General features: G+C 41.4%; 2 protein-coding genes across 13 annotated transcripts in view; one reads left to right on the top strand and one right to left on the bottom strand.

The window, feature by feature from the left end:
• Ambra1 (autophagy and beclin 1 regulator 1) overlaps positions 1 to 27,442 on the top strand; it is a 199,516-nt gene that overhangs the window by 146,117 nt on the left and 25,957 nt on the right. For all 12 annotated transcript variants that reach the window (XM_048428441.3, XM_048428439.3, XM_048428451.3 and 9 more), the window contains 3 exons: positions 10,733 to 10,843; positions 22,443 to 22,631; positions 23,373 to 23,527. In XM_048428441.3, coding sequence (XP_048284398.1) covers positions 10,733 to 10,843; positions 22,443 to 22,631; positions 23,373 to 23,527 — 455 coding nt within the window. The remainder of the gene's footprint in view (positions 1 to 10,732; positions 10,844 to 22,442; positions 22,632 to 23,372; positions 23,528 to 27,442) is intronic.
• On the bottom strand, positions 20,774 to 21,106 carry LOC125396505 (large ribosomal subunit protein eL37-like). The gene has a single exon (XM_048428452.3). The coding sequence runs from the start codon at positions 21,095 to 21,097 to the stop codon at positions 20,804 to 20,806; it is 294 nt and encodes a 97-aa protein (XP_048284409.1). The 5' UTR covers positions 21,098 to 21,106; the 3' UTR covers positions 20,774 to 20,803.

The following is a 27,442-nucleotide window of genomic DNA, read 5'->3' as shown; positions in this document are numbered from 1 at the left end:
CAACCACATGGTTACTCACAACCATCTGTAATGAGGTCTAGTGCCCTCTTCTGGCCTGCAAGCATTCAAGCAGACAGAATACTGTAGACATAATAAATAAATAAATAAATAAATAAATATTTTTTTAAAAAAGAAAAGAAAGTGGTTCCCTGTGCCAATGAGTTCAAGTGTTTCTCTTCTATAAGGTTCAGTGTGGCCGGCTTTATGTTGAGGTCTTTGAACCATTTGAGCTTGAGTTTTGTGCATGGTGATAGATATGGCTCTATTTTCATTTTTCTACATGTTGATATCCAGTTATACCAACACTACTTGTTAAATATGCTTTCTTTTTTCCATTTGATATTTTTTGCTTCAAAAATATTTTAAAATAGAAATTGCAACAGTGGTTATGAAATTGATTTGATGCAGTGACTATATTAACAACCCTTGACTTATGTTATTTAAATAGTATGTAGTTATCTTCATAAAGCTACAATTTTAAACAAATGTGTATATACATGTTTGGCCATTTTCTTCATTGTCAGAACTATTAGTGGGAACTCAGGGAACTTGTGACATTTAGCACGGAAGAAGTTTTGTTTGTTGTTAGTAACTCTTTCAGATTTATAATACAAAAAAAAATATAACCAATTTTCAAGTACGTATTATAAAAGTTTTTATGTTAAAAGTATTTTCAAAGTGTTGTGAAACAGATCCCCAGAACACTTTCTTATTGTACATCTGAAATTATTATTCAGGTTTTGATCTTTGTTAAATGGTGACAGGGGTTGACTGAGTGCAGAGTGGTGTCCCGTTCTTGGACAGAGTTAAAGATGGTTGATATGAAGCTTTGTAAATTTAGACTGTTAGTCAGGTCCCCATAGCTGTGACATCAGAGCTAACAACTCAAAAGGGGAAAGATTCATTTTGACTCACAGTTTCAAAGGTTCCAACCCAAGGTTGGCTGGCTCCGCTGCTTTGTTTGATAGCACTGCAGAATATTATGGTGGTAAATGTGTGACAGACGAGGCTACCCTTGAATAGAGGCTGTCAGTGAGTAGAGAAAGAAAGAAGAGACACAGACAAACTATGCCCATCCAAATAGGCTCCCAGGGAGGCCCCCTTCCTAGTTTCTACCACCTCCCAATATGCTATCTAATTACGAACCCATCAATGGATTAATCCACTAATTAAATCAGAGTACTCATGATCCAATCAGTCTTTAAGGATTGGATCCACCAGCTGGGAATTCAACCTTCAGCATACAGCCTTCATGAGACCTTGTATCTCCAAACCATAAGTGTTCTTCCTCTGATATATTCAGGGTTTATTAGAGAGGAAGGCTGCTTTTTATGGCCAGTTTTCATTTCATAAACAGACAGCAGTTCTTTTTTTTAGTTTTTAAATTTTATTTTATATGCATTGGTATGAAGGTATCAGAGTCCTGGATACAGGATACAGACGCAGAGCCCTGTTACAGACAGTTGTGATCTGCCATGTCGGTGCTGGGAATTGAACCCGAGTCCTCTGGAAGAGCAGCCAATGCTCTTAACTACTGAGCCATCTTTCCAGACCCCAGACAGCAGTTCTTTTACTTACTACAAAGCACAGACAGTCCATACAAATTAGCAAGATATTTAAAAATGTATTTAACACCAGATACACTATACATAATAAAAGAAATATCAAGAGAAACAGACAGAGTATCAGGACATAAAGACCAGCCTTAGCTACATAGGCCAGCCCAGGCTGTTTCAAAAACAAAAATCAAACAAAGAGTATTAAGAAATTAATTCCATGGGTCTGGTGGTAGCATGCCTATAAATCTAACCCTTCTCACCTAACGTTGAGAGGATTGTGAGTTCAAAACCAGCTGACATGCCTGGTGGTGGCGGCACATGCCTTTATTCCCAGCACTTGGGAGACAGAGGCAGGTGGATCTCTGAGTAGCCAGCTTAGTCTATGGAGTGAGTTCCAGAACAACCAGGGCAACATATAGAAGTCATGTCTCAGAAAACAAAAACGAAAACAATAACCAGCTTAGACTATATAACAGAACTTTCCCCAAAAGTAAAATAATCACAAATATAAAATAATCTTAAAAGCTCAGTGGTTAAGGTCTTGAAGCATAGAGGACCCAAATTGAATTCCCAACGCCCATGCTGGGCATCTTAAACTGCCTGTAATTCCAGCTCCAGGGGGTCTCCTGCCTTTGACCTCCATGTCTCTAATTCTAAAGTGTACACACATGGCTTTCTCAGAAGTAAATTCGCTAAATTTGTTCACCCTGGACTTTCTAGACTCAGCTTTACTAACCTTATAGCAAGCTGAATCTAAACTCCTGTGTGACAAGATAGCCAGGCAGAAATAGTAATTTTGTGGTGTGCTTGCATCCCCATCCACATTTTTCCCCCTTTTTACTGCTGGGGGTGGGACCTAGGGCCTTGTTCTTGGTTCAGCTACTAAGTTATGCTGCTTAGCTGCACCCCAGCCCCGTTCCTATTCCATTTTCCAGCAGCAGCACATGGCCATTCTAAATTATGCAATCTCCAATGAAGCAGATATTGCAGGACTCAAATGTAATTTAAACGTTTCCTTCTTTGCAGCTTGCCCTTTTTTACCCTCCCCAAATTAGCTTTTCTGATAGATTTGCTAATGATTCCTATTGTTCAGTAGTCTTACTGAACTGTTGAATCATACTCTTCATTTTCCTGTTCCTAGAACAGGTTTTGAAAATAGACTAAGAAGCTGTTTTGGCAAAAAGATTCCAAATTCTCCTTTCTAAGCAACAGTAGACTTGAATATGAGACAAACAGAGGCAGAGATACATGCAGGCCCTCAGACTTCTAGGCCTGTCCAGTGACTGTTGTGACTGTGATGATTATACATATCTCTGAGTTAATGATGCTGGGTAAGCATCTTTAAATCTAAATATTCAAAATTTTTGTTCCAATAACTGACACTGTGCATCATTGTTTTGTTTTGGATTTTTTTTTAAGTGTGTGTGTCTGTGGAAGCCAAAGCAAGGGTGTTGAATTCCCTGAGCTGGAGTTCTATGGGACTATGAACCTACTGTGGGTGCTGGGATTGAACTCTTGTCCTCTTCAAGGACAGCCTTCTCTTTTAACTGCTTAGCCAACTCTCCAGCATCTGTGCTCCACAAGTCACAGATTTCAGAAAAAGAAAAGAACGAAAACTTTCAGATTTGGAGCTAAACATAGTTGCATACATGTGTAATTCTACCACTCTGGTTCTTGCAATTCAGATTAGGAATATTCTGTTTTTAGTTGGATTTAGTTGGAATCATGTGTTTTTAGCCTTTGAACTTTTTTCACTAACAACACACACAGTTGCTGTCTTTTCTCAGTATGTTAGTGATCACATCATATACCCCCTCCCCGCACAGGCTCACCGTGTCACTCAGACTGATATGGGTCTCACACTCTACAGCAGTCTGACCTTGAACTCAAAAGTGGGAGAGTTTTGTTTTGTTGTTTTGTTTTATTAGAGCATTCACTAATGCTTTCTTGTTAGTAGGTCCCACTGTGATTCACTCCCTTATTGAAGGACATCTTGGCTGGCCCAAGTTCTGGCAATTGTGAATAAAGTGTTGTACACATTAATGTGTAGGTTTTTGTGTGGAAATGAGTTTTCTGTTTATTTGGAATAGATACAAAAGAGCAGGAGTGCTGGATCTATTACAGGTAGCCCACCAGGAACGACCACTCAGACACAGTTTATAGTCAATTGAAAGTCTTTTTTCCAGCTGGCTGAGACTGTGCTCAGGTATAGGGGAGGGGAGTGTTTATTATTAAACCCTGAGCATTTAGGCCAAAGGGCTTTTAAAGCCAAAAAAACACATTCTGTTGTTTCACTTAGTAGCAGCAGGGGCACGTTGGCACAAGCAAGCAATTTATCAGAAGCTAAGTTAGTTAGGGCATCTTGACCTCTGGTGCCTAGAATAGAGTTGGGTCATTTTCCATAGGCTCTTCTATCAAGGAGATGAAATTCTAGCTAAACCTGAAGTGGCCTCAGCTAGAATACAAAATGGAGGAACCTCTACACACTCTAAGCCTGTCATAGATCATATGGTAAGAATATGTTCAGCTTTCTAGGAGACTGTTAAACTGTCTTTCTTTTTTTTTCCCCGGAGACAGGGTTTCTCTGTGTAGCTTAGAAGCCTGTCCTGGCTCTAGCTCTTGTAGACCAGGCTGGCCTAAAATTCACAGAAATCCTCCTGCCTCTGCCTCCTGAGTGATGGGATTAAAGGCATGCGCCACCACCATCCGGCAGTCAAACTGTCTTTTAGAGTAGATGTGTGTTTACATTCCCATCAGCAGAGAATGTTACTCTAGGTCTTGCCAGCATCTGGAGTTATCACTGCCTTAAAATTTTGCCGCACTGATACCTGGGGAATGATTTCTCCTTGTTATTTAAATTTGCTACTCTAATGACTGGCCTGAAACTTCTTTTCATGTGCATATTTACCATCTATATATCTTCTTCATCAACTTATTTGTTCAGGTCCTTTGCTTATTTTAAAAATCAGGTTGTTGGTTTTCTAATTGTTTGTTTTAAGAGGGTTTGTTCTTGCTTTTTTCTTTTTTTTTTTTTTATTTCCAGGCTAGCCTTAAATTCATGATCCTTCTGCTTCTACCTTCTGAATGTTATAGAAGAAACTCATAGGATAGGATTGATGTTATAAAGGCTTTGTTAATAGATTGACACAGAGACATGAAGTCACACAAGTACAATGTAGGTAAGGAGCATTGTCTCCAAAATACTCCAAAGATACAGTAGTATGCTAGCAGATCAGTGAAATTTAGGATAATAGGATGTAAATGTTTATTCACCAGGGCTGACCAGCCATTAGGCCTCTTTCCCTTCCCACAACAGAAGACATACTTCTAATGGGCAGTTCATGGGGGCAGTGCATGGTCATAGCAATCATGAGGTTCTGGTCTGCCATTAAGTTCCCTGTGCTTTTATCACGAAAAACATAATTCGGCTGGGGGAGACAAGATGACCCTGGGTAACTATTCAAAAAAGAACAACACTGATATAATTAAAATAATTCTAGCAATATGTAATATCTTTGCTCTGTAGATCTCCTATCTGCCTAACTGGCCAGACTTACAGTCTCCTGTCTCTGTTTAAATTGCTTGATGTGTGAGCTGGGACTGGCACTCAAAAGAATTTTAAGGATGATGGTGTTTGTGGAATACATAAGCCTAAAATGTATGTAGATAAATGAAATCTTGTAATGGGGGGTCTAACTCTTTTTGGACTTTACGCCACTGCCAGCCAGGTGCTGTAGTTAGTAAGAGCTTTCCTTCATTGCTAAGTGTCTTAGAGTGGCTTCTCACTGAGAAGGTATATTACTTCTGTAACACTCGTGCTGGGGTTATAGGCATGCGTCACTGTGCCAAGCTATTACATGCTTTTTTACAGATAAGGAAACCCAGATTCAAATGAATATTTTACAAAACGTCACACAAGTACATACATGCAGGAAATGTCAAAATCTGGTCCATTTGACTCACCTGTGTTTTCTGAAGCCATGATAATAACCAAGCACAAACTGTAAGATTCTACTTCAAGCCAGCTCCAGGCTGAGGCAGAAATAAAAAATCAAAGTTTGCTAAGAAGTATCTACATCATTCTGTGCCTTTTATTTATTTCTTCCTGTATAAACTGACATGGCCACTCCATAGTAAAGGGGAAGGTTTTTTTTCTATTGTAGATAGGAGAAAAAGAACACCCAGACACATTTGGTAGAGTCCAGAGCAGAGAGAGAGAAAAAAACTAAACTAAGCATGGCCAGCAGACTAGACATGGCCAAGACCATCTGCAAGAATGGAGAGTAGGGAATAGAGAAACATAATGAGAGAAACAGGAGCAAAGCGTAAAGAGAACATGCTGAGAATAGCAGGGCTTTAAGAGTGAGCAGCTGGAAAAGGGAGGCCTGTGAACTAGAGGGAGTTTAGGGGAGGGGGAAGAGGTGAGAAGGGCTAGGATTCTAGCATGGACTTTGAAATGTGTAACAGGTATTTGTGATTCTGAAGGAGCCTGGAGGCCAGCACACACTGTGATGTGCTGATAGGTGCCACAGGTAGCCATGCCTTCCTTCTGCCAGAGGAAAGGAAAATGACTCTTTTGGGTAGAGGGGAATTGGTACCACAAGTTTCTGAGAAATACTGGCTTTTATCTAACCCCCAGAAATCTTCCTATAGTACAGGTTGAGCCCAGTTCTGAATATTTTGACTGCCTTTGGAGGTTGAGGAATAGGAATTTCCTTTGGACCTGACACCTGACATGAATAATGTCACAGCCAGTTTGACTGCCTTTAACAGCAGATATTCTAATAGCAGTGCTTTTTTTGGTTTGGTTTGGTTTGGTTTGGTTAGTTGAGATGGTCTTTCTATATAGCCAGAGTAGCCTGGAATATGAATAATAATATACATTATATATATATATATATATATTAACCTCTCAACTGCTATAATTACAGATATATATGACCATGACCAGCTCAGATAGAGCTAAGATTACTTGTCTTGGAATTACAATATACCTGGCATAGAGCTTCCCTCCTAGGGGTGGTTTATGTCAATAGGAAACGTTTGGTGTTGTCTGGAGCAGTGTTCTGTCACAACTATGTAGAAGGGGGCTGGAGAGATGGCTCAACAGTTAAGAGCACTGACAGCTCGTCCAGAGGACTTGGGTTCAATTCCCAGCACCCACACAGCAACTCACAGCTGTCTGTAACTCCAAGATCTGGCACAGACATGCATGCAGGCAAAGCACCAATGCACATAAAATAAAAACAACTATGTAGAAGGGACAGTATTCATGGATGGAAGCCAGAGATGCTACCAAATATTCTCCAGTACACCAGCTTCTTTCCTGTTACCTAATAAATGACTTGGAATACCAGTAAGTGTGGAGGGTAGGAAATATTGAGTATAGGGCTAGAGAGATGACCCAGCAGTTATGAGTACTGGCCGCTCTTCCAGATGATTCAGTTCCTAGCACCTACATGACATCTCGGAACTCCATTTCCAAGGAGTCTGACAGTCTTTCTGTCCTCTGAAGGCATCAGGCAGGCATATGGTGCACATACATTCACCTAGACAATAAAGAAAAAAAAAAGATGCATTTTTGTGGGTTTTTTTTTTGTTTTGTTTTTTGTTGCTGGGTTGTGTGTGTGTGTGTGTGTGTTTTTTGAGTATGTATTCTTGGCTGTCTTGAAATTTGCTGTGTTTTCCAAGCTGGCCTTGAACTCACCGAAATCTGATAATCTCAGCATCCCAAATCCTAGGATTAAAAGCATGCACTCCTGGCAAAAATAATTTTTTAAAAAATAAAGCCAGGAATGGAGGTGCAAACCTTTAATCCCAGCACTTAGGAGGCAGAGGCACGTGAATCTTTGTGAGTTGGAGGACAGCCAGAGCTACATAGTGAGACCTTGCCTCCAAAAATAAATAAATAAATATTTAAGAAAGAGACACTGAGTCTATCTAGTTTATTACATGTGAAAACCTTTACACCTTAGAAGTCTTTTAGTCTCAGGATTGGTCTCTCAGGCATTCTGAGGACGAATGTCACCTCTGTAAATATCCCATGGCTCAGTCCATTAACTGGTGCTGGCACATTGCCTGCACCTTCAGCCAGAACTAAATGGTGGGTTGGATTTTGGGGGTTGTTTTTTTAAACAGGACAACACTTTTTCTTCCTGATGTTTCCAAGAGACAGGCTCAGTTGGCCAGCAGTTCTTGCAAAAGCAAACCTGGTGACAATCCTCTAATCTGTTGCTGGCATCTTTCACTCCCTAATCTGTGTTTACATGGCACTAAAAATTGACTCTCTGATGCCAAGCTCTGTTTCTGTGTAAGTGCTCTGGCACTGTTGGCTGAGAATCCCTCCCCCTAGTTGCTTCACCACCATACACGTGTATATATCACACAGCTGTTTTTCAGAAGCATGGGCTGTATAGGAGGCCTCTGAAATTGGGGGTAGAACTGAAATCATTGTGTCACCAGTTACAAAGCTGGATGTGGATTCCTGAACTGTTTTCCTGGTTGTAGATCTACTCCTCTCCCCCAGAATAGTTTGTTTTTCCAACCTCTCTTAGAAACTAGTGTTTAGTTCATAATACATGAAGAAAACCAATTTACTTTCTTCCATTTGTGGTTAGATATATGCTTTTCTAGTTAAGTTAGAAAAAAAATGGTAAGGAACTAAAGCAATTTGAGACTAGCTGTTAAAGGAGATATCCCTGATCTAGATAATAGATGTCCAAGCCTGGGGAACAATTTGGAAGTGCAGTGGAATGGAGTCTATATCAAAATGAAGAGTAATTCCTTCTAGGGAAATGGCAGACCTAACTAAAATGGTTTAAATGACTTGCATCATTAATGAAGCCAAGAAAATCTGAGCACAGTTCTTTTAAGAAAATCCTACAGAGTTCTTCTATTTTATGGGATTCTAGAGCCATAAAACCCACTGAAATCTTTCAGAAAGGAAAAGGAAAGGAGGATGGAAATACTACAGACATCCAAGCCTCCTTTGAGTGAGAGGTTTTGGGGGTTTGAGATAAGGTTTCTCTATATAGCTCTGGCTGTTCTGGAATGCACTCTGTAGACCAGGCTGTCTCAAACTCTGATATCACCTGCCTCTGCCTCCCAAATGCTGGGATTAAAGGTGTGCACCACAATACCTGGTAGCCAAGCCTTTTCTTGACCCAACAATCAGAAAAGTTTTTACATCAGTTTTGTTTTTTTAACTGAAAAGATAGATTTTTTTTCAGATGTGAAGGTCAGAGGACAATTTGTGGGAGTCAGTTCTCTCTTTCACTGTATGGGTCCAAGAGATGAAACTCAAGCCTTTGGCCTTAGCAGCAGGTGGTTTACCTGATGGAGCCATCAGTAGGTATTTGAGGTCAGTGGCCTCACTGATAACACCTGCAAATACTGTTTCTCCTGCTTTGGGGTAGATCACAACTGTTCGGAAGGATGTTTGATTTTGCAAGACTTTAAGTATTTTAGGACTATCAATTTATTTACAGTAGTATTTTTCAGCTTTGCTAAGTTTTGAGCACCCTTATTTTTTATTATTTATTTGTGTGTGGGAGGGTTGGAGAGAAAGAGAGCACACACATACTCCAGAGCACATGCCTGGGGATCAGAGGATGACCTTTAGTCATTTGGTTTTTCTCCCTACTTCTGCTGCTATGCTGTGTATAGGAGCTTCCACCCAGTTCTCTCTGCCTCCCTTGCTGCTGCAGAAGGGCTGGGATTAGAGGTGACACTACTATATCTGAGTTCTGAGGCTTGAGCTGAGCCCATCAGGGTCTTACGGTAAGCACTTTTGTCTGCTGAGCATCTTCTTGACCTAGAGGCTTTTATTTAGTTTTAGCCCCATAAGCCAGTTTTCCTCTCCAGGAAGGCAGTTTTGGCCATGTTGAAACCACATAACCTAAAAGTGTTACCATCTAGGAAATGAACTGTTATTTGTACCTTTTCTTACAATTTAAAACCAAGACAGGCACTGTTAATAAACTAATGCTGAAAAATATCTTCTGGTACAGTGACCTCCAGCCCCTGGATAAAAGGAAAAGGAGTAAGTTTCTTATACTTCGTGGTTGTGTAGAGGGAGTTTCTCTCTTGATCATCTGAGGAGAGCAGAGAAGTACGAGAAGCAGTAGAGTAATGAATGTAGCTCTGGAAAAGGAGCACATAGAGGTGTTCTCACAGTGACGCTCTTAGAGGGCACAGGCAAGGTGATGCTGGTGCATCTGGCAGAAAACTGTGCTGTCCCAGGGCTAGTTAGCACTAACAAGATCCGCAGCTGAGAATACCAGCTAGCCTGTCTTCCATGCAAGGATCTTCTATTCTCCTAAGATTTCATTCTGTCTGATCAAATGGGTGGTTGTGTATGAAATGCACCTCAGAAGGAGGAGGAGGAAATGACATGTTCATGTAAATGAAATACAACTGCAAATTAAAGTGTCACCCTGTTAAAAAAATCAATTTTTTATTTAATTGGTTACCAAGGAAAAAATGTCATACTGAAGTGTATATCTCAGGGAAAATTAAACTGAAATATTGCAAGTGAATCTGGAATTCAAGGAAGTTCTTGGAGGGGGGAATTATAAAAAAAATTGCCTTAATAAAAATATTCTCATGCTACAAAGTTAGGCTCATAATTTCTTCTGTGTTATATGCCAGCGTTTCAAAAGAGATTAACAAATATTACCTCATTTGTTCTTTACTGCCTCCTCCAGTCACCGTGTGTTGACTGCCTCTTTGCTGGAGGAAGCCTCCTTTTGAGATGTCTTATTAGGAAAAAGGTCATTTACAAAGGAGGAGCTGCTTCTCCCTAAGAGCACTGCATGCTACCAACACATCCAGAACTGAAATTCATCTGCTTTTTCTGTTTTGTTTTCAAACGTCTTTGCCGACATTTGTCTGCCTCTTCAGATGATGAACATCCTCTTCAGCAGTGCATATATTCAGGACCCGACACATTGAGTAATAATGGGAGGGACTTTGAATGGGGCTCCATTTCTACATAGAATTGTTTCTTGTGAAAGGTCGTGTCTAGTTTCTCTTCTTGGTGACTTGCCATCCATATCTCTCCAGCTTTCTTAAGCTTTTTCCCTCTACTAATTCCTGTGTTCCATTACGTTCTGCAGTGAAAGAGAAGAATGTAGTGTAGTCTAATGTGCTCTTTTTGTCTTCTCTATCATCAGGGGCAGTGATTGGAGACGGACAGTCTGCTGTGGCCAGTAACATTGCCAATACTACCTACCGGCTCCAGTGGTGGGACTTCACTAAGTTTGACCTTCCAGAAATCAGCAATGGTGAGTCAGTGTGAAGCTGGAGTGGTAATGGAAACTGAAGTAGCCCTGGATTGTCTCTCTCAGGGAGTTGTTGACGGCTACGCATGTTTCTAAGCTTCTATCCTCAGCTACCAGTTAAGCAATTCAGAAAATCGTTCAGAGAATGTCCATAGCAAATCCCCCCTGGGGAATTTGTGGAGAAGTTCATGGAGACTAAAAGATATATAGATGGAGCTAAGAGAAAGAATATAGGGTTTATGAGCTACACCTGTGACCCTTGAGAAAACGTCATAGTGATTTTAGTCTTGTTGACAAATCTAGGTCTCCGCAAACCAAATGAGCGGTATGGTTAATACCTGATATACAACGTTTCTGACTGGTAAAAGTTTCCTTTTAAAGAAATCCATGACCCCATTGTTGAGCACTGTAGACATTTCCTCTGCCTAATATAGTACTCGTGCATTTCTGAGAGGTGGTGGTTAACCCCTGCTTGATGGCTCTAGTGGCTGCTTCGCCATCACTGTTAGGGCTCTATTCTCATACCAAACCACCACCATTGATGTCACTTCATCTCATTGGTCCTGTTTCTGCTGCTGCATCTCTGTGTAATGGACAGTCCTCCAGCAGTCTAGAAGTGCACTGCCCTTTACCACTAGACTAGGTCTTGCCTTCAGACCAAACTTCTGTAGATTCCATTTTTCTTTTTCTTTTTTCTTTTTTCTTTTTTTTTTTTAGGAATTACTTATTTATTTTGTTTACAGTGTTCTGTCTGCGTGTGTGCCTGCAGGCCAGAAGAGGGCACCAGATCTCATTACAGATGGCTGGGAGCCACCCTGTGGTTGCTGGGAATTGAACTCAGGACCTCTGGAAGAACAGTCAGTGCTCTTAACCTCTTGAGCCATCTCTCCAGCCCCAAGATTCCATTTTTCTAATGTGGTTTTGTATGTTCTTCGTCCCCCTTTAACTTTGGCAATGGGGTGAAGTGAAACAGATCAGAAATTTCATGATGTGAGCTAATGCAGTGATTTTTGATACAGATTCTAGCAGCTTTTTAAAGTTACTGTTGCATGTACAATAACTTCAAATTCCTTGATAATTGATAGTAACCCAAAATTCATCAGTTTTGTACTCGTGTGTGGCTTGGATCTTTTGAGAATTAAGGCCAGTTTGTATTATCTTCCTGTCATTGTAATTCTGGTTCTTGCCTTGGAGCATCTTTATGAGCTTTGATCTGTCCTCTTTGAGTCTTAGGGATCATCTGCTAATTTGATAAACATCTTTTTTCAGTCTTCCTTCACATTACGAGCAAAAATAGCAAATCTGTCAGAAAATTGTAATAAGCCTTGTGGCTTGTTTTTGTGTTTTGCCTGCATCAGTTTGGGAACATGAATTATTAGTACTTGGGCTTCACATCTAAAGTTTTTCCCGGTTAAAGATAGTTTCTCAGGGGCTGGCAAGATGGCTCAGTGGTTAAGAGCACTGACTGTTCCTCCAGAGGACCCGGGTTCAATTCCCAGCACCCACATGGCAGCTCACAGCTGTCTATAACTCCAGATTCAAGAGAATCTGACATCATTATACCAATGTGCATGAAATAAAAAAGCTAAATAAAGTTTTTTTTAAAAAAAGAAAAAAAGATAGTTTCTCAGGATCTGGAGAGATAAATTGCTAATTTTCCAGAGGAATAAAGTTCAGTTTCAAGCACCAGGGGAAACTCAGAAGTGCCTGTAACTTCAGGGGATCTGATGCCCTCTTTTGGCCTCTGAGGGCACCCACACATACATGATATATATCCATTCAAAATGTACACATGCTAGGCATGGTGGCACACAGCTTTCAATCCCAGAACCTGGGAGGCAGAGGCAGGCAAATCTCTTGAGTTCAAATCCAGCCTGTTCTACAGAGCATGTCCAAGACAGTTAGGGCTACACAGAGAACTTGTCTCAAGAACTCCTCCCCCTCAAAAATATATACAGAAATATACATAAATAAAAAGTAAAATAATCTTCTAAATAAATAACAAAGACCGTATCCCTGTATAGAGCAGACTAACCTTGAACTGGCTGTCCTCCTGCCTCAGCCTCAAGTCTGCAGGCATGCAGACTATGACTGTTGGAAGCTCTTCTGTTTTCTCTCTCATGTAAAGTATTGTAAGAGTTTATAGGTACCTTTAAATAATTAAGATATTTTTATCTGTATCATCTTATGATATGCCAGTTTTAATATTCCTGTCAGACAAGGGAAATAAGGTGAGTTTTTCCTGCTTTGTTCTTAGCAAACCCTAAGTAGCAACCATCCATTTTATTCTAATTACCAATAAGCCACATGTCTAATAATCTCTTTTGTTTGTTTAATTTTTGTTTGATTTATTACTCGGTGGGTGGGTGGGTGCTTACACACACATACAGGTATGTATATGCCACGGCACATGCTTAGAGGTCAGAGGAAAACATTCAGGAATCAGTTCTATTCCACCATGAGTTCTGGGGGTTGGACACAAGTCATCATGTGTGTGAGCAAAGTGCTTTCCCCACTGTGTTACCTGACTGACTGGCTGGTGCACTAATCTTTCAGCTCTACTAAGAAACCAAAGCAGTCTGCCTTTTTTTTTCCCAAAAAAAAAAAAACCCAAAAAACAAAAAACTTTTTTTTAAAAAGATTGATTTTATTTATACCAGATCTCATTATAGATGGTTGTGAGCCACCATGTGGTTGCTGGAAATTGAACTCAGGACCTCTGGAAGAGCAGTCAGTGCTCTTAACCACTGAGCCATGTCTCCAGCCCTGCCCTTTTCTTATTAACAACTCATTTGCTTTTTCATCTGTAGATTTCTAACCCATGTCATCTTGGCCATAGTTTATTTACAGTTATTTTGATTTTTTACTTATTATTTAAATTAGATAACATAGTTGCCATTCAATACTTATTTAAAGGATATACAGTAATAAGTTTCCAGCCAGAGGTGGTGAATGCCTTTACTCTCAGTACTGGGAGGCAGAGGCAGGCAGATCTCTATGAGTTTAAGGCCAGCCTGGTCTTTATAAAGTAAATTCCAAGACAGCAAAAGTTGTTAACCCAGAGAAACCATGTCTCAAAAAAAAAAGTTTCAATAGATGAATAGATGACCACAATCAGTTTCAGTTTTGTTTGTTTCTTTGGTTTTGTTTTGTTTTTAGAGACAGATTTTCTCCGTGTAGCTTTGGAGCCTGTCCTCGAACTAGCTCTATAGATTAGGCTGACCTCGAACTCACAGAGATCTGCCTACCTCTCTCTCCCGAGTGCTGGGATTAAAGGCGTGCGCTACCTCTGCCCAGCCTAGTTTCGGTTCTTACATATCTCTTGAGAAATACTTTATGTATGTGTAAACAAATGCAGAATTGTGTTTTCTACCTTTTATGTGATCTAAATGACAACATGCTATATAACTTTTTTGCACTTCTGTACGGTATACCTCAGTGATCTTCCATATTACTGTAAAGAGTTTACTCCTTTGTGTGTGTGTGTGTGTGTTGCGGGAGCATGTGTGCGCACATGTGCGCGCATGTGTATGTCTGCATGTACATACATGCAGAGGCCTGAACAAAATGTCAGTAGTCTTCCTCTATTGCTTTCCCTCTTACTGCATTGGGCCGGGTCACCATTTCTGCCTAGTCAGAAGACTCTCAGGATCTGCCTGTCTCCACTTCTCTATGCTGTGGTTATAGCATGCCTTTCCATGACCAGCGTATTGCTTGGGTGCTAGTGATTTAAAGTTAGGTTATCAGTGTGTGTCCCCATCATGGCCTTGACCTCTTTGCTCATATTCTCACCCCTCCCACTCTTTACCTGGACTTTGGGAGCTCAGTCCAGTGCTCCCATGTGGGTCTCCGCCTCTGCCTCCATCAGTCGCTGGATGAAGGTTCATGTTCATCTTTCTGGGTGTGGGTTACCTCACTCTGGATGTTTTTTTCTAATTCTATCCATTCGTATGCGAATTTCAAGATATCATTGTTTTTTTTTAATGCTGAGTAGTGTAAGTATGTTTGTTACCTGTGCTACTAGAGCTCACCAACTCCAGCCAGGCAGGGAAGGAAACAGCATAGGTCCAAACTAGTCCCTCTGAATGTGGGTTGAATGTGACAGTTGTATGGCCGGGGCAGACTGCTGGGCCACTGGCAGTAGCACCAGGATTTAACCCTACTGCCTGTACTGGCTTTTCTGGAACCTATTCTCTTTGGATGGATACCTTGCTCAGCCTAGATATAGTAGGGAAGGCCTTGGACCTTCCCCAAAGCAATGTGCCTTACCCTCTCTGTGGAATGAATGGTGGGTGGGCTAAGGGGTTTAGGTGGAGAGAAGAGGATGAGGGGAGGGAGTGGGAATGAGATTGGTATGTAAAATGAAAAAAAGATTGTTGGAGTTTTTTCTTTAAAAATAAATAAATAAATAAATAAGTATTTAAAAAATGAAGTTAGGTTGTCATGCTTTCAGGGCAAGGGCTTTTGCCCACTGAGCTGTCTCTAGTTCCTCTTTTCTTGTTTAGAGATAGGGTCTTGGTATGTATCCCAGGTTAGCCTGGAGCTTGCAGCAGGCCTCATGCCTCTGCTTCCTGGAGTGCTGAGATTATAGGCATGAGCTATCACTCCCAGCACAGCTGCAGCTGCTATTGCTCTGCTGCCAGCAGCCCCCACAGCTGCCACTCCCCCTCCTTCCCTGCCCTGCACCCTCTTCTCTTTTGAAAAAATAACTACCTAGTAATTCATTGTAACCAGTGTCCTGTTTGTTGAAGGACTTTGAGTTTCCAGTCTTTCTATACAAACTGCTACAGATTGTCTTTTGCATATGCATGTCAATAAGATAGCTATTTAGAAATGCAACTGCGGGGAAGAAAAGTAAGGTGCATATGTAACTTTGATAGATATCACCCACCCTCTGTATAGATTGTGCCAAGTAATAATAATCTCATCTATAGGTTTTGTTTGTTCTTTTTTTTTTTCTCAAGCAATTTCTTACTCTAACCAAGATTGACTTTGAATTCAGAACAGTCCTCTTTCCTGCCTTGGCCTCTTTTTTTTTTTTTTTTTTTTAAAGTTACTGGTAGTACACACTTTTTTTTTTAAAGGATTTATTTATTATATATACAACATTCTGCCTCCATGTATACCCACACACCAGAAGAGGGCACCAGATCTCATTTCAGATGGTTGTGAGCCATCATGTGGTTGCTGGGAATTGAACTCATGACCTCTGGAAGAGCAGTCAGTGCTCTTAACCACTGAGCCATCTCTCCAGCCCCCTGCCTTGGCCTCTTTGAATACTTGGGATTACAGGTGTGAGCTGCCATGCTTGCCCCTCCTCCCCAAGCCCCATAATCTTTCAGAGTGCTTGATCTTGTAAACAGGTGCGTGTGCATGTGGATCCGGTAGGCTAAAGACTACCAGAAGAACATTTGTGTTTCTGTACATTCTCGATGGCTGCCCATGTGCTTTATCTCTTTCTCTGCATGGTACTGTTTTTCCCTTAGTAATTCTACAGACGTTCTTTATGAATTGGAAAATTAACGTATAATAGGAGTTTCTTGTCATTTTTCTTTTGACTTTGTTGAACATCATTTTTGTCATAGAACTTATTTTAAGTCAAAATTATACACCTTTCCTTTTATGGTTCTTAGGCTTTGTGTCATCAAGATCATTTCTTGCTTTCATATTTTAGTTTTATACATTTAAATCTTTGAATCACTAGGAAACTTAATTCTAGATGATCAACTTCTATGCTTTCAATATGGACAACATTAAAGCCAACTTTATTTGTGTGTATAGGGATATTGATATATACCCTAGCTGTCCTGAAACTCCCTGTATAGACCATGTTGACCTCGAACTCACAGAGATTGGCCTACCTCTTCCTCTCAAGTGCTGGAATTAAAGGAGTGAGCACTCTTTAACACCCAGCAGATTCCTAGTTTTTACTTTTAACTGTTTTAACTATACCAAACATGTATAATTATAGTCTTGATCTTTATTCTTGGTAGATTTAGTCAGTAAATTGGGACTCTGTGTTGCTGTAATACTCATTTTTCCATATTATCTCCCTCCTACTAGAGGGTAACTTTTGGTTTTGTTAGCTGTGCAATTGCCAGGAAGCCTCTGATCCTTAGTTTTATTTATAGGTTCAGCAGGTACCAAGTTGCTGCTCATATGATTTTTCTGCATCACATTTAACCCTTTTCTGGAATTAGGTTAATGAGTCTTGCTACTTGTTTCTCTCACTTCAGATTAAGGGATCTAATGAATTCTTACTTGCTAGATGCTAGAACTTAGTGAATAAAGCTTCACCTCATGTAGATTTTTATTTATGTGTGTGAGTGTCTATGTGTGTATATCTTCTATGTGTTCAGGTACCTGCAGAGGCCAGAAGAGGGTGCTGGATTCCCCAGAGCTAGAGTTCCAGGAAGTTGTGAGCTGAATGATCTATTCTAAGAACTGAATCCATAGCCCCCTGAGGAGCAGCAAGTGTTCTTAACCATTGAGCCATCTCTCTAACCCCTCATGTAGAGTTTTTATGCTACTTTTCTGAACAAAAAAGGGAGAGGGGAGGAGAAGAGAAAAACCAATTAAATTTCACTCTGGGGATTATGTTGTTTGTTTGCATTTTGAGACAAAATCTCTATATCCTATACTTGACTATCCTGGAACTCACTCTGTAGACCAGGCTAGTTTTGAACTGACAGAGATCCACCTGCCTCTGCCTCTCAAATCCTGGGATTAAAGGTGTGGTCTGTTATACCTGGCTCACTCTGAATTTTGAGAGTATACTCTTCCTTGGTGAATGACTTTGATCACTAAGGTACCCTGGAAGCAGAGGTCATAAGATCTAGTGGATGAGTCGTACAGGGAAAACTCTACAGGGGATGTAGTGACTGTCATGCATGTTTACAATGCCACCTGAAGCTCTGGTCTTCTGCTGTAAGTGGATGGACTCAGAGATGTAGCCAAGGGGAACTTTTGCTTCTGATTTAAACCCTCTTGGGTTTTCCAAGGCTGTGTGTGATGCTTTTGTAAAGTACTGCAGCTGCCAATCACTCCCATGACCTCATCTGGACAGTAGCAGGCTACGCATGGATCTTTGTGGGTGTTTGTTTATAATTTATGGATCTGATAGGAAGGCAGAGCCGTCTGCTTCTCCAGGCATCATTATTTCTAGCCCCTCCTGTTCCCTGCTAAGGTATTTTGGGCAGTATTGTATTGCAGAGTCTAAAGCATGGCTTCCTGCTGTTTCCTTCATCATTTTTTCCCCTTGGAGGTACCCCTGAACTTCTTGTTGTTTTTTTCTTTTTTGGTGGGTTTTGTGTTTATTTTTTAATCGTTCATTTGGTTGGTTGGATTTGAGAGCCTAATTGTAACCCTGGCTGACCTAGAATACACTATGTGGATCAGGACAGTCTCAGTCTTGCTTCAGTCCTTCTGCCTATGCACATCCTCACCCCTCAGTACCCTGATTATCCATGTACACTGCTGTGCTTGGCTTCCCCTGAACCTCTTAAGCAGTTTTGGTTTTGTTTATTTTGTTTCTGTACTAGGATTGAATTCAGAGCCTAACACATATAAACAATCTCCCATTCAGTTATGTCCCAAGTTCTTTTTTCTTTCTTTTCTTTTTTTTTAAATGTTTTCTTTATTATTTATTATGTGTACAGTGTTTTGTCTGCTTGTACACCTGCAGCCCAGAAGAGGGCATCAGATCTCATTACAGATGGTTGTGAGCTACCATGTGGTTGCTGGGAATTGAACCTTTGGAAGAGCAATCAGTGATCTTAACTTCTGAGCCATCTCTCCAGCCCCCCCCTTTTATTTTATTTATTTATTTATTTATTTATTTATTTATTTATTTATTTATTTATTTTGAGACAGGGTTTCTCTGTAGCTTTGAAGCCTGTCCTGGAACTAGTCTTGTAGACCAGGCTGGTCTCAAACTCACAGAGATCCGCCTGCCTCTGCCTCCCTAGTGCTGGGATTAAAGGCGTATACCACCACTGCCCAATTTGTCCCCAGTTCTTAAGCTAATGGTCCTAGCATCCTTACCTGTCTGTTTTACCACTAAGGGACAACCAGTTACTGAGTTGTCAACTGTGATCCAAGACTTTCAGCATCAGAGACAGCTATCACGTCTAGGTTTCCAAACTCTGCCTATCACTCTTTAGGTGTCAGTGTTCAAGTTTGCTGTAGTTGGTGAGCTGCTTGGCAGAGTGAGGTATGGAACATGAACACAGTTTCCAATGGCTCAGGCTGTATTTCGCTCACATCTTCTTCCTCCCTACGTACTTACCTTATTGCTGAATCCAAAAAGGGATAAGTTGTTCTTTGCCTTTAGAACCTTACTTTTCTCCGCCCAAGAAAAGGAGCAGAGGTCCAAGAACTGTTCGTGTACATGTTAACTCATTGAAATTTCAGCTTTGTGAGAGGAAGCTTCATGCAGGAATTAAAGTAGTGACCACTGACTATTTATTATAACTGACTATTTCTGTTTCTACACCAGAAATTATTAAGCAACAAACAACAAATGTAAACTGCTAATTGGAGCTTTGAAATAAAAATGAAATTGTAAAGGTACTTCCAGGTTCTGTTTATAATGAAGTTACCATATTCCTCTGTACCTGACACATGCCTTTATTAGGGTAGAAACACAAGCCCAGATAAATGGATCACTAGCTGGTTTTCTGAGCTTACTGCAGTCACCAGGAGCTGTAATGAAATTGGGTGGAGTTGGAAGAGGGAGCAAAATTTGAGAGGTGGCCATTGACTTTGAATTATCATAAGATAATGCAAATACAAGCATAGTGGCTTCAAATTGAGACTAACAGAATGCTTTTTGTCCATCTGCTCAGTTTTAACAGGCTTTGCACCAAAGCTTTCCAGAAGAAAAACCTTATTATCTTCCCCACCTCTCATCCTTGTAATCAGTTATATTCTTTTAAAAAGATGTTAGTAGTTTAAGGTCATTATGGTCCTTCCCCCACTTCTTGGTGGTAATGGGATTGTAACTGGGTATCATGCATACAGTCAGTGTTCTGCTACCACAGTATCCCCAGCCCTCTTCATTACTTTCTATACTTAGGTCTCACTAAGTTGTCCAGACTGGCCTTAAACTTCTATCCATCTGCCTCAGCCTTCTGAGTAGCTGGTAGTACAGGCCAGGGCCAGCAGGTTCAGCTCATTATAGACTTCTGTTTTACCCAAAATACATGTTAATATATGTTGTAGGATGGCTGCTGTTTTGTTCGTGTCTGCTCAAACTCGAAATAAGCACACAGAAACTATATTATTTAAATCACTGCTTGGCCTATTAGCTCTAACTTCTTATTGGCTAGCTTTTACACCTTAATTTAACACATTTCCATTATTTTATATTTTACCCAAAGGCTCATGGCCTGCTGACAAGGTTCTGGCATGTCTGTCTCGGGAGGCTCCCTGGCTTCTCTCTGACTCCACCTCCTTTCTCCCAGCATTCAGCTTAGTTTTCCCTACCTAGCTCTGCTCTACCCTATCAGGCCAAGCCAGTTTCTTTACTAACCAATGGTATTTACAACATACAGAGGGGAATTCCACATTAAATATGTACAAGCTAAATATCTACCAACAAGACAAATGAGCATGTTGGGAACCTTGAGTATAGGAACAGTGGTAACTGTTTAAAACAGTCTACAATGTCCTATATCGCCTTCCTATTCTCAAGTTCTACTTAATATTTTTACGTTTTATTTTTATTCATATGTATTTGTGCTTGTATATGTATGCTTATAAGCATGCAGGTGACCACAGGTTGTTGTGAGCCACCCCATATGATTTCTGGGAATGAAACTTAAGTCCTGTTGGAGTCTTCTGCGAGACCTCTAACTGCTGAGCCATTTCTCCAGCCTCAGTCCTTAATATTTCTTTTTTTTTTTTGTTTGTTTGTTTTTGTTTTGGAAACCAGAACATTTATTTTATGACAGATTGAAATCCTCAAGATGAACTGGATGCTGCAACAGCTGCCCTCTTGGGTTTAGGGGTTGTCCCTTTATGGAATCCATGTCTGAATCTTCGGTAGACAATTTTTAGGTGCCTCATCCACCCGGTTCCGGTAGTGTTTCGTCTCTTAGCCTTGGCACTCCAGTTATACTTTCTCTTGCGCTTGGCAGGGTAGCCGCATTTGCCACGGGTAGACTTCTGAAGGTGGTAGGCCTTAGAGCCACAGCGGCGGCACAACGTGAGGGTCTTGTTGCAACGCTTGCCGAAGGATGACGTTCCTTTCATCATCTTGCTTCTGCCGCCAAGGCCAAAGAGACCGGAAAAGAGCTCCTTAATATTTCTTATTACTTATTCTCCCTGCCTTTGGTGGTAAAGGTCCAAATTGTTCATTTTACTGAGGATTAGGTCTACATCAAGATTAGAAAAACAAACTAATAGCCAGGTAGTGGTGGCACACGCCTTTAATCCCAGCACTTTGGAGGCAGAGGTAGGTGGATCTTTGTTATTTTGAAGCCAACCTGGTCTACAGAGTAAGTTCCAGGACAGCCAAGGCTATACAGAGCCTGTCTTAAAGGAAGGGAGGGAGGGGAGGAGGGAGGAAGAAAGGAGAGAAAGGAGGGAGAGGGGAAGGAAAGAAAAGAAAGAATGAAAGAAGGGGGAGGGGAGGAGAAAAGGAAGGGAAGAATGAATGAATGAAAAAGAAAATGAACTCATTACTGAAGTTTCATGTAATTCCTTTGTGTCTTGTCCTCCCTGGACTCATGTAGTTCCAGAGAAAAAGACTGCCATATTTTGGGGGAAGGGCTTAGGACCCTGTGTCAGGAGCAGACGGTTCCATGCTAATGAGATAAATCCAGCCTTATAGGGTGAACAGATGGTTGGTTGGGAGCTGAGCAGCACAGAGGCCTAATGGTGATAGCAGTAGTATTTGGATGTCATTATTTTATTAGTTAGCAAACAGAACAAGCCTCAGTTTTATGTGCAGTGGTGCTGTAGGTGTCAGCCCCCAGGGACTGGCACAACAGCCAATCATTGTGTTCTGGTGTCATTTTTTTATCTACTCTGTTATCTCTGTAGCTTGGTTAGCAACACATAGGGAAAGGGGACAAAAACAATTTTACACATCATTCTCAATCTCCAGTCCCATAAGCCTTTAAAACCATCTTTCTGTTTTGTTTCCTTAGCTGGTTTCTCTTGCCATCTCACTCCTATAGTTTGAATAGAGTACATTATCTAGATCTGATGAGGGCAGCCTGATCTACAGAGCAAGTTCTAGAACAGCCAGAACTACACAGAGAAACCCTGTCTCAAAAAACAAACAAAGCAAAGCAAAACAAAAAAACCACACAGCAGTGGAGTTGCTCTCTAGGGCATTTGTTATTTACGTTTTCCTTACCTAATCAAGTGTGACTCCAGACTCAGCTGGTGGCTGTGGTGGTAATGGACTGTCCTATAGTTCCTACTAAGTGGTGGATGATCAGATCTTCCTGTCTCTTCTGTTTCCTGCTTCCCAACATTTTAGATTAAATAAGGCAGCTTGCCCCATTTCTAAAGAGGGCCCAACAACATCTTGGTCTCAGAATTTCTAGTAGCATGGTATTTAAGCTTCTCCCCTTTCCTTTGTTCACTGCAGCCTCCGTGAATGTCCTGGTACAGAACTGCAAGATCTACAATGATGCCAGCTGTGACATTTCTGCAGATGGCCAGCTCCTGGCAGCTTTCATCCCAAGCAGCCAAAGGGGCTTTCCTGATGAAGGCATCCTGGCAGTGTATTCCCTGGCCCCCCATAACCTGGGGGAAATGCTCTACACCAAGCGATTTGGTAAGGGATAGGAAGCCCAACCTAATGGCAGAGGTTGACGCTGATGCCTTGGCATAGGCATTCCTAGGTGAGGCACGGTGTGCATGGGTGAGAGTAACTGGTCATGTACTGCCTCTGCCTTCACTGAGGCACAGGCCAGAGAAAAATCGGTGTTTAGGAATCTAGTGTTACAGAAGAGTCTACAGTGAGAGTTCTCCCCGGCACAGGAAGTCACCAGTGTACTTCTGTTACAAAGGCAGTTAGACTTTGTGTTTTAAAAACCTTCCAGATATACATGTTCTTAATCCAAAAAATTAACCTGCATTTCTAAAGAAATAATCAGAAAACTACAAAGATTTACATACAAGGATGTTAGCACCGTATCATATAGGAAAACATCAAATTGTTACTTCAAGAGTTTTTTTAACAGTATTTTAAATAAATGACTGTGCAGTGATATCACTAAATACATTAGCTTTAAAAACTGTTCTTACAAAAGATTATTTAATGATAGAAAACATTTATAATGCCTAAGTGAGAAAAGACTTTAGACCGTGCTTAGAGTATGGTAGCAGTCTTCTCAGGTCATGGGGCCACAGCACTGGTGTCTGCACCGTCCTCTGCTCGGTGCGGGCGCGCTTGCCTCTTTCACTGCTCGCTGCAACCTAGACGATCACTTGAGCACAGCCAAACAATGTGAAAGTTGTTTCCATGGAATGGCAAGCATTCTGAGAAATGTGACTCTCTTCTGTTGGCCCCCAGGTCCCAATGCCATTTCTGTAAGCCTGTCTCCAATGGGCCGATACGTAATGGTGGGCTTGGCTTCCCGAAGGATCCTGCTGCACCCCTCCACAGAGCACATGGTTGCCCAGGTCTTCAGGCTGCAACAGGCCCATGGTGGTGAGACCTCCATGAGGGTGAGTGCCATTGCTTATATCTTTCCTGAATTTGGCAGGTTAATGAGGGACTATGATACAATCTTCCAATCAGGACCAACACCATCATGATCCTAAAGAAATGCTGTAGTTCCGATGACCTTTGAGCCGAGTAACTTTAAAAGATCAGAACTACTGAAAGTTAGGAATGCTTTTGCCCATGCTTGTTGACGCTGTTCTATAATCTCAACTACTCACCTGAGCTACTTATGAGACCTTGCCTTAAAATAAAAGCAGACAATGGGAAGTTATGTCTTGGTGGTATACTTGCTTAGTGTGCAAGAGACTCCCCAGCATCAACTAACTCCAGTCAGGAAATTTGTCACCCCCAAGGTTATGAACTGAGTACCCAGAGGATTTAGGCAGCTTCTCTTTTGTTTGCTTGTTCATTTGTTTTTGTTTTTCAAGACAGGGTTTCTCTATGTAGCGTTGGCTGTCCTGGAATTCACTCTGTAGCCCAGGCTGGCTTCGAACTCACAGAGATCCACCTGCCTCTGCCTCCCAAGTGCCGGGATTAAAGGCATGCGCCACCACTGCCTGGTTTAGGCAGTTTCTTTGCTCCGAATTGTCACACACCCATTTTACCAACAGAGCAGAAATCCCATTTAGGACCTACTCCTGTCTAAACCATTCCTCTCTTGTTTGGACATGAAAACCTTTTGGGTGGAGTGTAGTTAGCTGCTTTCTGGACTCAGCCTGACCTAGTGTGGCTGACTGAACGTCCCGCATCCTGTCGGAGCTTATTTGCCTAGGGTTTTGTCAAGGGAATAAAGCATTTGAACACTTCTCTAATTAAATAATATTTAAGAACCAATGAATTAATTCCTCAGTACTTTGTATAGTTTGTGCATTTGGCGGGCTTCTGTTGTTGTTGATGGTGGTGTTGTTTTGTTTGTGTTCCCTTGTGTGTCATGTGTGGTTAATCTAACCCAGCTGGGTTCAATGTAAGTTCTTTAAGAATATAGTCCCCGGGCCCTCAATTTAGTGCTGTACTTATTGAGACTGGTTGATGCTTGGGTTAGGAAGCATTTGTTGTCAAAAAAAAAAAAGGTTAGAGATAAGACCATAACATGCCAAGTGATGGAAGGGTATGCTTGGTAGGGTCTTTCCTTTGCTGGCCTCGTCACCCTCTGGTTTCTTAATTTATATATAGTATCTTTTGGCTGACTGTACTGAACTGCTTTTCAGTCTCTCGGAATCTGGTAAGGCTCTTTTGTGCCAGGACACCTTAAATCCTGGGATCTTTTCCTCTTCCACGTCTCCAGCTGCCCTCGAGTCTGTCTTCTCCTTTGGCAGATTTCTTTATAGATTTGACCGCTCCCACACCCCTGCCGATTCTCATCCCACCAGCCTGCACTTGTTTCTGTGCTGGACTCTAGCGCCTCCAGAGAGCAGAAACCATGTCTTTTCTTTTATAAAATCCTAGTACTTAATAGAGAACTTGATACACTATAGAAACTAAGTGAATAAAAGAGAATCTCAAGAAAACATCCTCACCCCTTATCATTTCCAGGTGGTAGCTGTCAGAAGCAGTGACATCCTTGAAAACCTCTGAAAGGTGCAACCGCAAGGCACTCTGCTTTTGCTGTCATTACAGGAGAGTTGTGGTGCTTGAGCTCTGAATGGGTAAAAAAGAGAAGACCGTGGTAGTTCACCAAGATTGTTTGAACTAGACATCTGAGGCAGAAGTGGAGCTTTAGTGTAGTGTTCTTTGGCTGGTCTTACACAGACAATAAAAGCACCTGGTGTCTGTTTTTCACCACCTACATCCTGGGCCCAACAGCTCTTTTAACTGACTGTAAAAAAATTTTTTGAAAATTCTTTATGGGTTTTACTTCGGTAATGCTAATAGACCTCTCCAGCTACTCCAGCTACTTTCAAAAGCCATACTCTTATCCAGGTCCTAGGCAAAGTTTATCGGCCCTCCGTCCTTCTCATGAAGAGTCAGAAACACCTGGATAAGGTCAGCTAGCTACAAGCAAAAGCTAAAGTGTCATTTATCATGTGAGGCAAAAGCTGAGGGAATTTGGTTGAAGGATTCTGCTGAGAAGATACAGTGATCCAGTTGGTCCGCTGCTGTCTTGCTAAGGACTCATAGCAGCTAGCCAGCTGTGTGCCTCATGCAAGCAGCTGTTTCTGAGCATGCCACCCCACCCCCAATGAGACTCTTTGATTCTCAGTAAGTACTGTCTGTCATTAGGTGAGAAAACAGACGTGACTGGAAAAATCTCATTGGAAAGCAATCCTCTTGCCATGAGGATTAGTTATCTCAACTAGATTTTGCTCACTCTCACATCCCACTGACTGTAATTTCCTGGGTTTTGAGTTCTTGGTTGCTCCTACATCAAAGAATGCAAAACATTCAGCAAATGTCCCTTAACTCACTCTTTAGTGGAAAGAAGGGCGTACATGTTGTGTACGCCTGTGTGTTGCTAGGCATTTAACTTAGGGCTTCACACGTGCTGGCAGCCTAGCATTCTTTTAGTTGAGCTATGTCACCTTTCAGCGTGTTGGAATTTTGTTGACTGGTACTGAAATCTCTGCCTCTCCCTCTGTGCATAGATTAGCTCTAAGTTAGCTTTGCCCTTGAAACATGTTTGTGTGGAGAAGCAGCCTAGAGTTTCTCTGCCCTGCATCCCCCATCTTTGGACTCACTTCTTAGATTCCCCATGATAATACTCAAAGAGTTGAATGTGTTGTAACATCAGGCATTCCCAGAGGAAAGTCCTCTAGGGCATTGATATATTTTATTTCTCACTAAATGATGTCTCTCCCAGGAGATGATCTCTTACAGGATCCCATATGAAATCTCTTCTGTAAATGGATTGCTAATTGCTAGGAGCCTTGGTGTGCTTATTCTAAGGTTCTTCAGACCTCTGGATTAGTGATTCTCAGCAGAGGTCCTTGGATATTAGAACCATGCTTCCTGGGTAACACAGATTCACTTTAGATTTACAGTCAGAGGAGGACTGGTTCTGATAATCCCAGCAACTCAGAGGCTGAATTAAGATTGAGTCTGAGGCCAGCCCGGCCTATTATAAGGCTTATTATGAGAAAAAGTATTTAAAAAGGTGTAGTAGTGGTGCAGTATCTGGGTTTGTTTTTCTTTTTGTTGTTTTGTTTTGTATTTTGGGTTTGTTTTTTGTTTGGTTGGTTTTTGTTTTATGCTTTTTTGTTTTTTTGAGGTAGGGTTTCTCTATACAGCCATGGCTGTCTTAGAACTTGCCCTGTAGACCAGGCTGGCCTCAAACACGTTAGAGATCCACCTGCCTCTGCCTCCTGAGTACTGGGACTAAAAGAATAGGCCACCACTACCTGGCATCTCCCTGCCTTTTTGCTTGAGACTTTAGAAGACAATTTTATTTCCATTATATCATCAGCTGTTTATACATGATTCTGGTGTAGCTTAGTAGGATAGAGCTGAAAGACCAGACTGCTCTTAACTTCATTGCCACCCGGTCTAGCCTGGCCTCAGAGCTGCCCTTTGTTCATCATGGTGGGAGGGCCTGATGGAGCAGAGCGGTTTACATCGTGTCCGGCATTCAGCTTCCTGCCTTTTTTCAGGTGTTGCTCTTCTCTGGCCTCTGTCTTAACTATCTATACCTCTTCAAGTCTTTGCTTCAGTCATTTTCAGTTTTGTCCTTATTTCTAGAAGGTAGGATCCTTTTAATGTTCCCCTCTCTACTTTCTGAGGCTCCTTATAATTCTAATAATTGGTAGAGCAGTACAAATGGGCCAGGCTTCTATTTGCTCTCTCCCTTTCTCTGTCCACCAGAGAGAGCCCCTAAGCTGGAGTTCCGCTCTCAGACTCCTGCTTTGCTATTTGGTCCCTCTCACTAGAGCAGTGAGGGCTTTCCGTTCATTTCTGCTGCGTTGTAAGTTAGACTTTAGAGATTG

This window comes from Myodes glareolus, chromosome 10 (assembly GCF_982192425.1).
Source record: "Myodes glareolus chromosome 10, mMyoGla1.1, whole genome shotgun sequence".
NCBI classification, from domain to species: Eukaryota; Metazoa; Chordata; class Mammalia; order Rodentia; family Cricetidae; genus Myodes; species Myodes glareolus.
Note: the sequence above shows the minus strand (reverse complement) of the source record. Positions and strands in the feature narration are given on the sequence as shown.

Excerpts from the sequence above, each read along its gene's own strand:
- LOC125396505 (XM_048428452.3), bottom strand. The coding sequence starts at position 21,097 with ATGATGAAAGGAACGTCATCCTTCGGCAAGCGTTGCAACAAGACCCTC.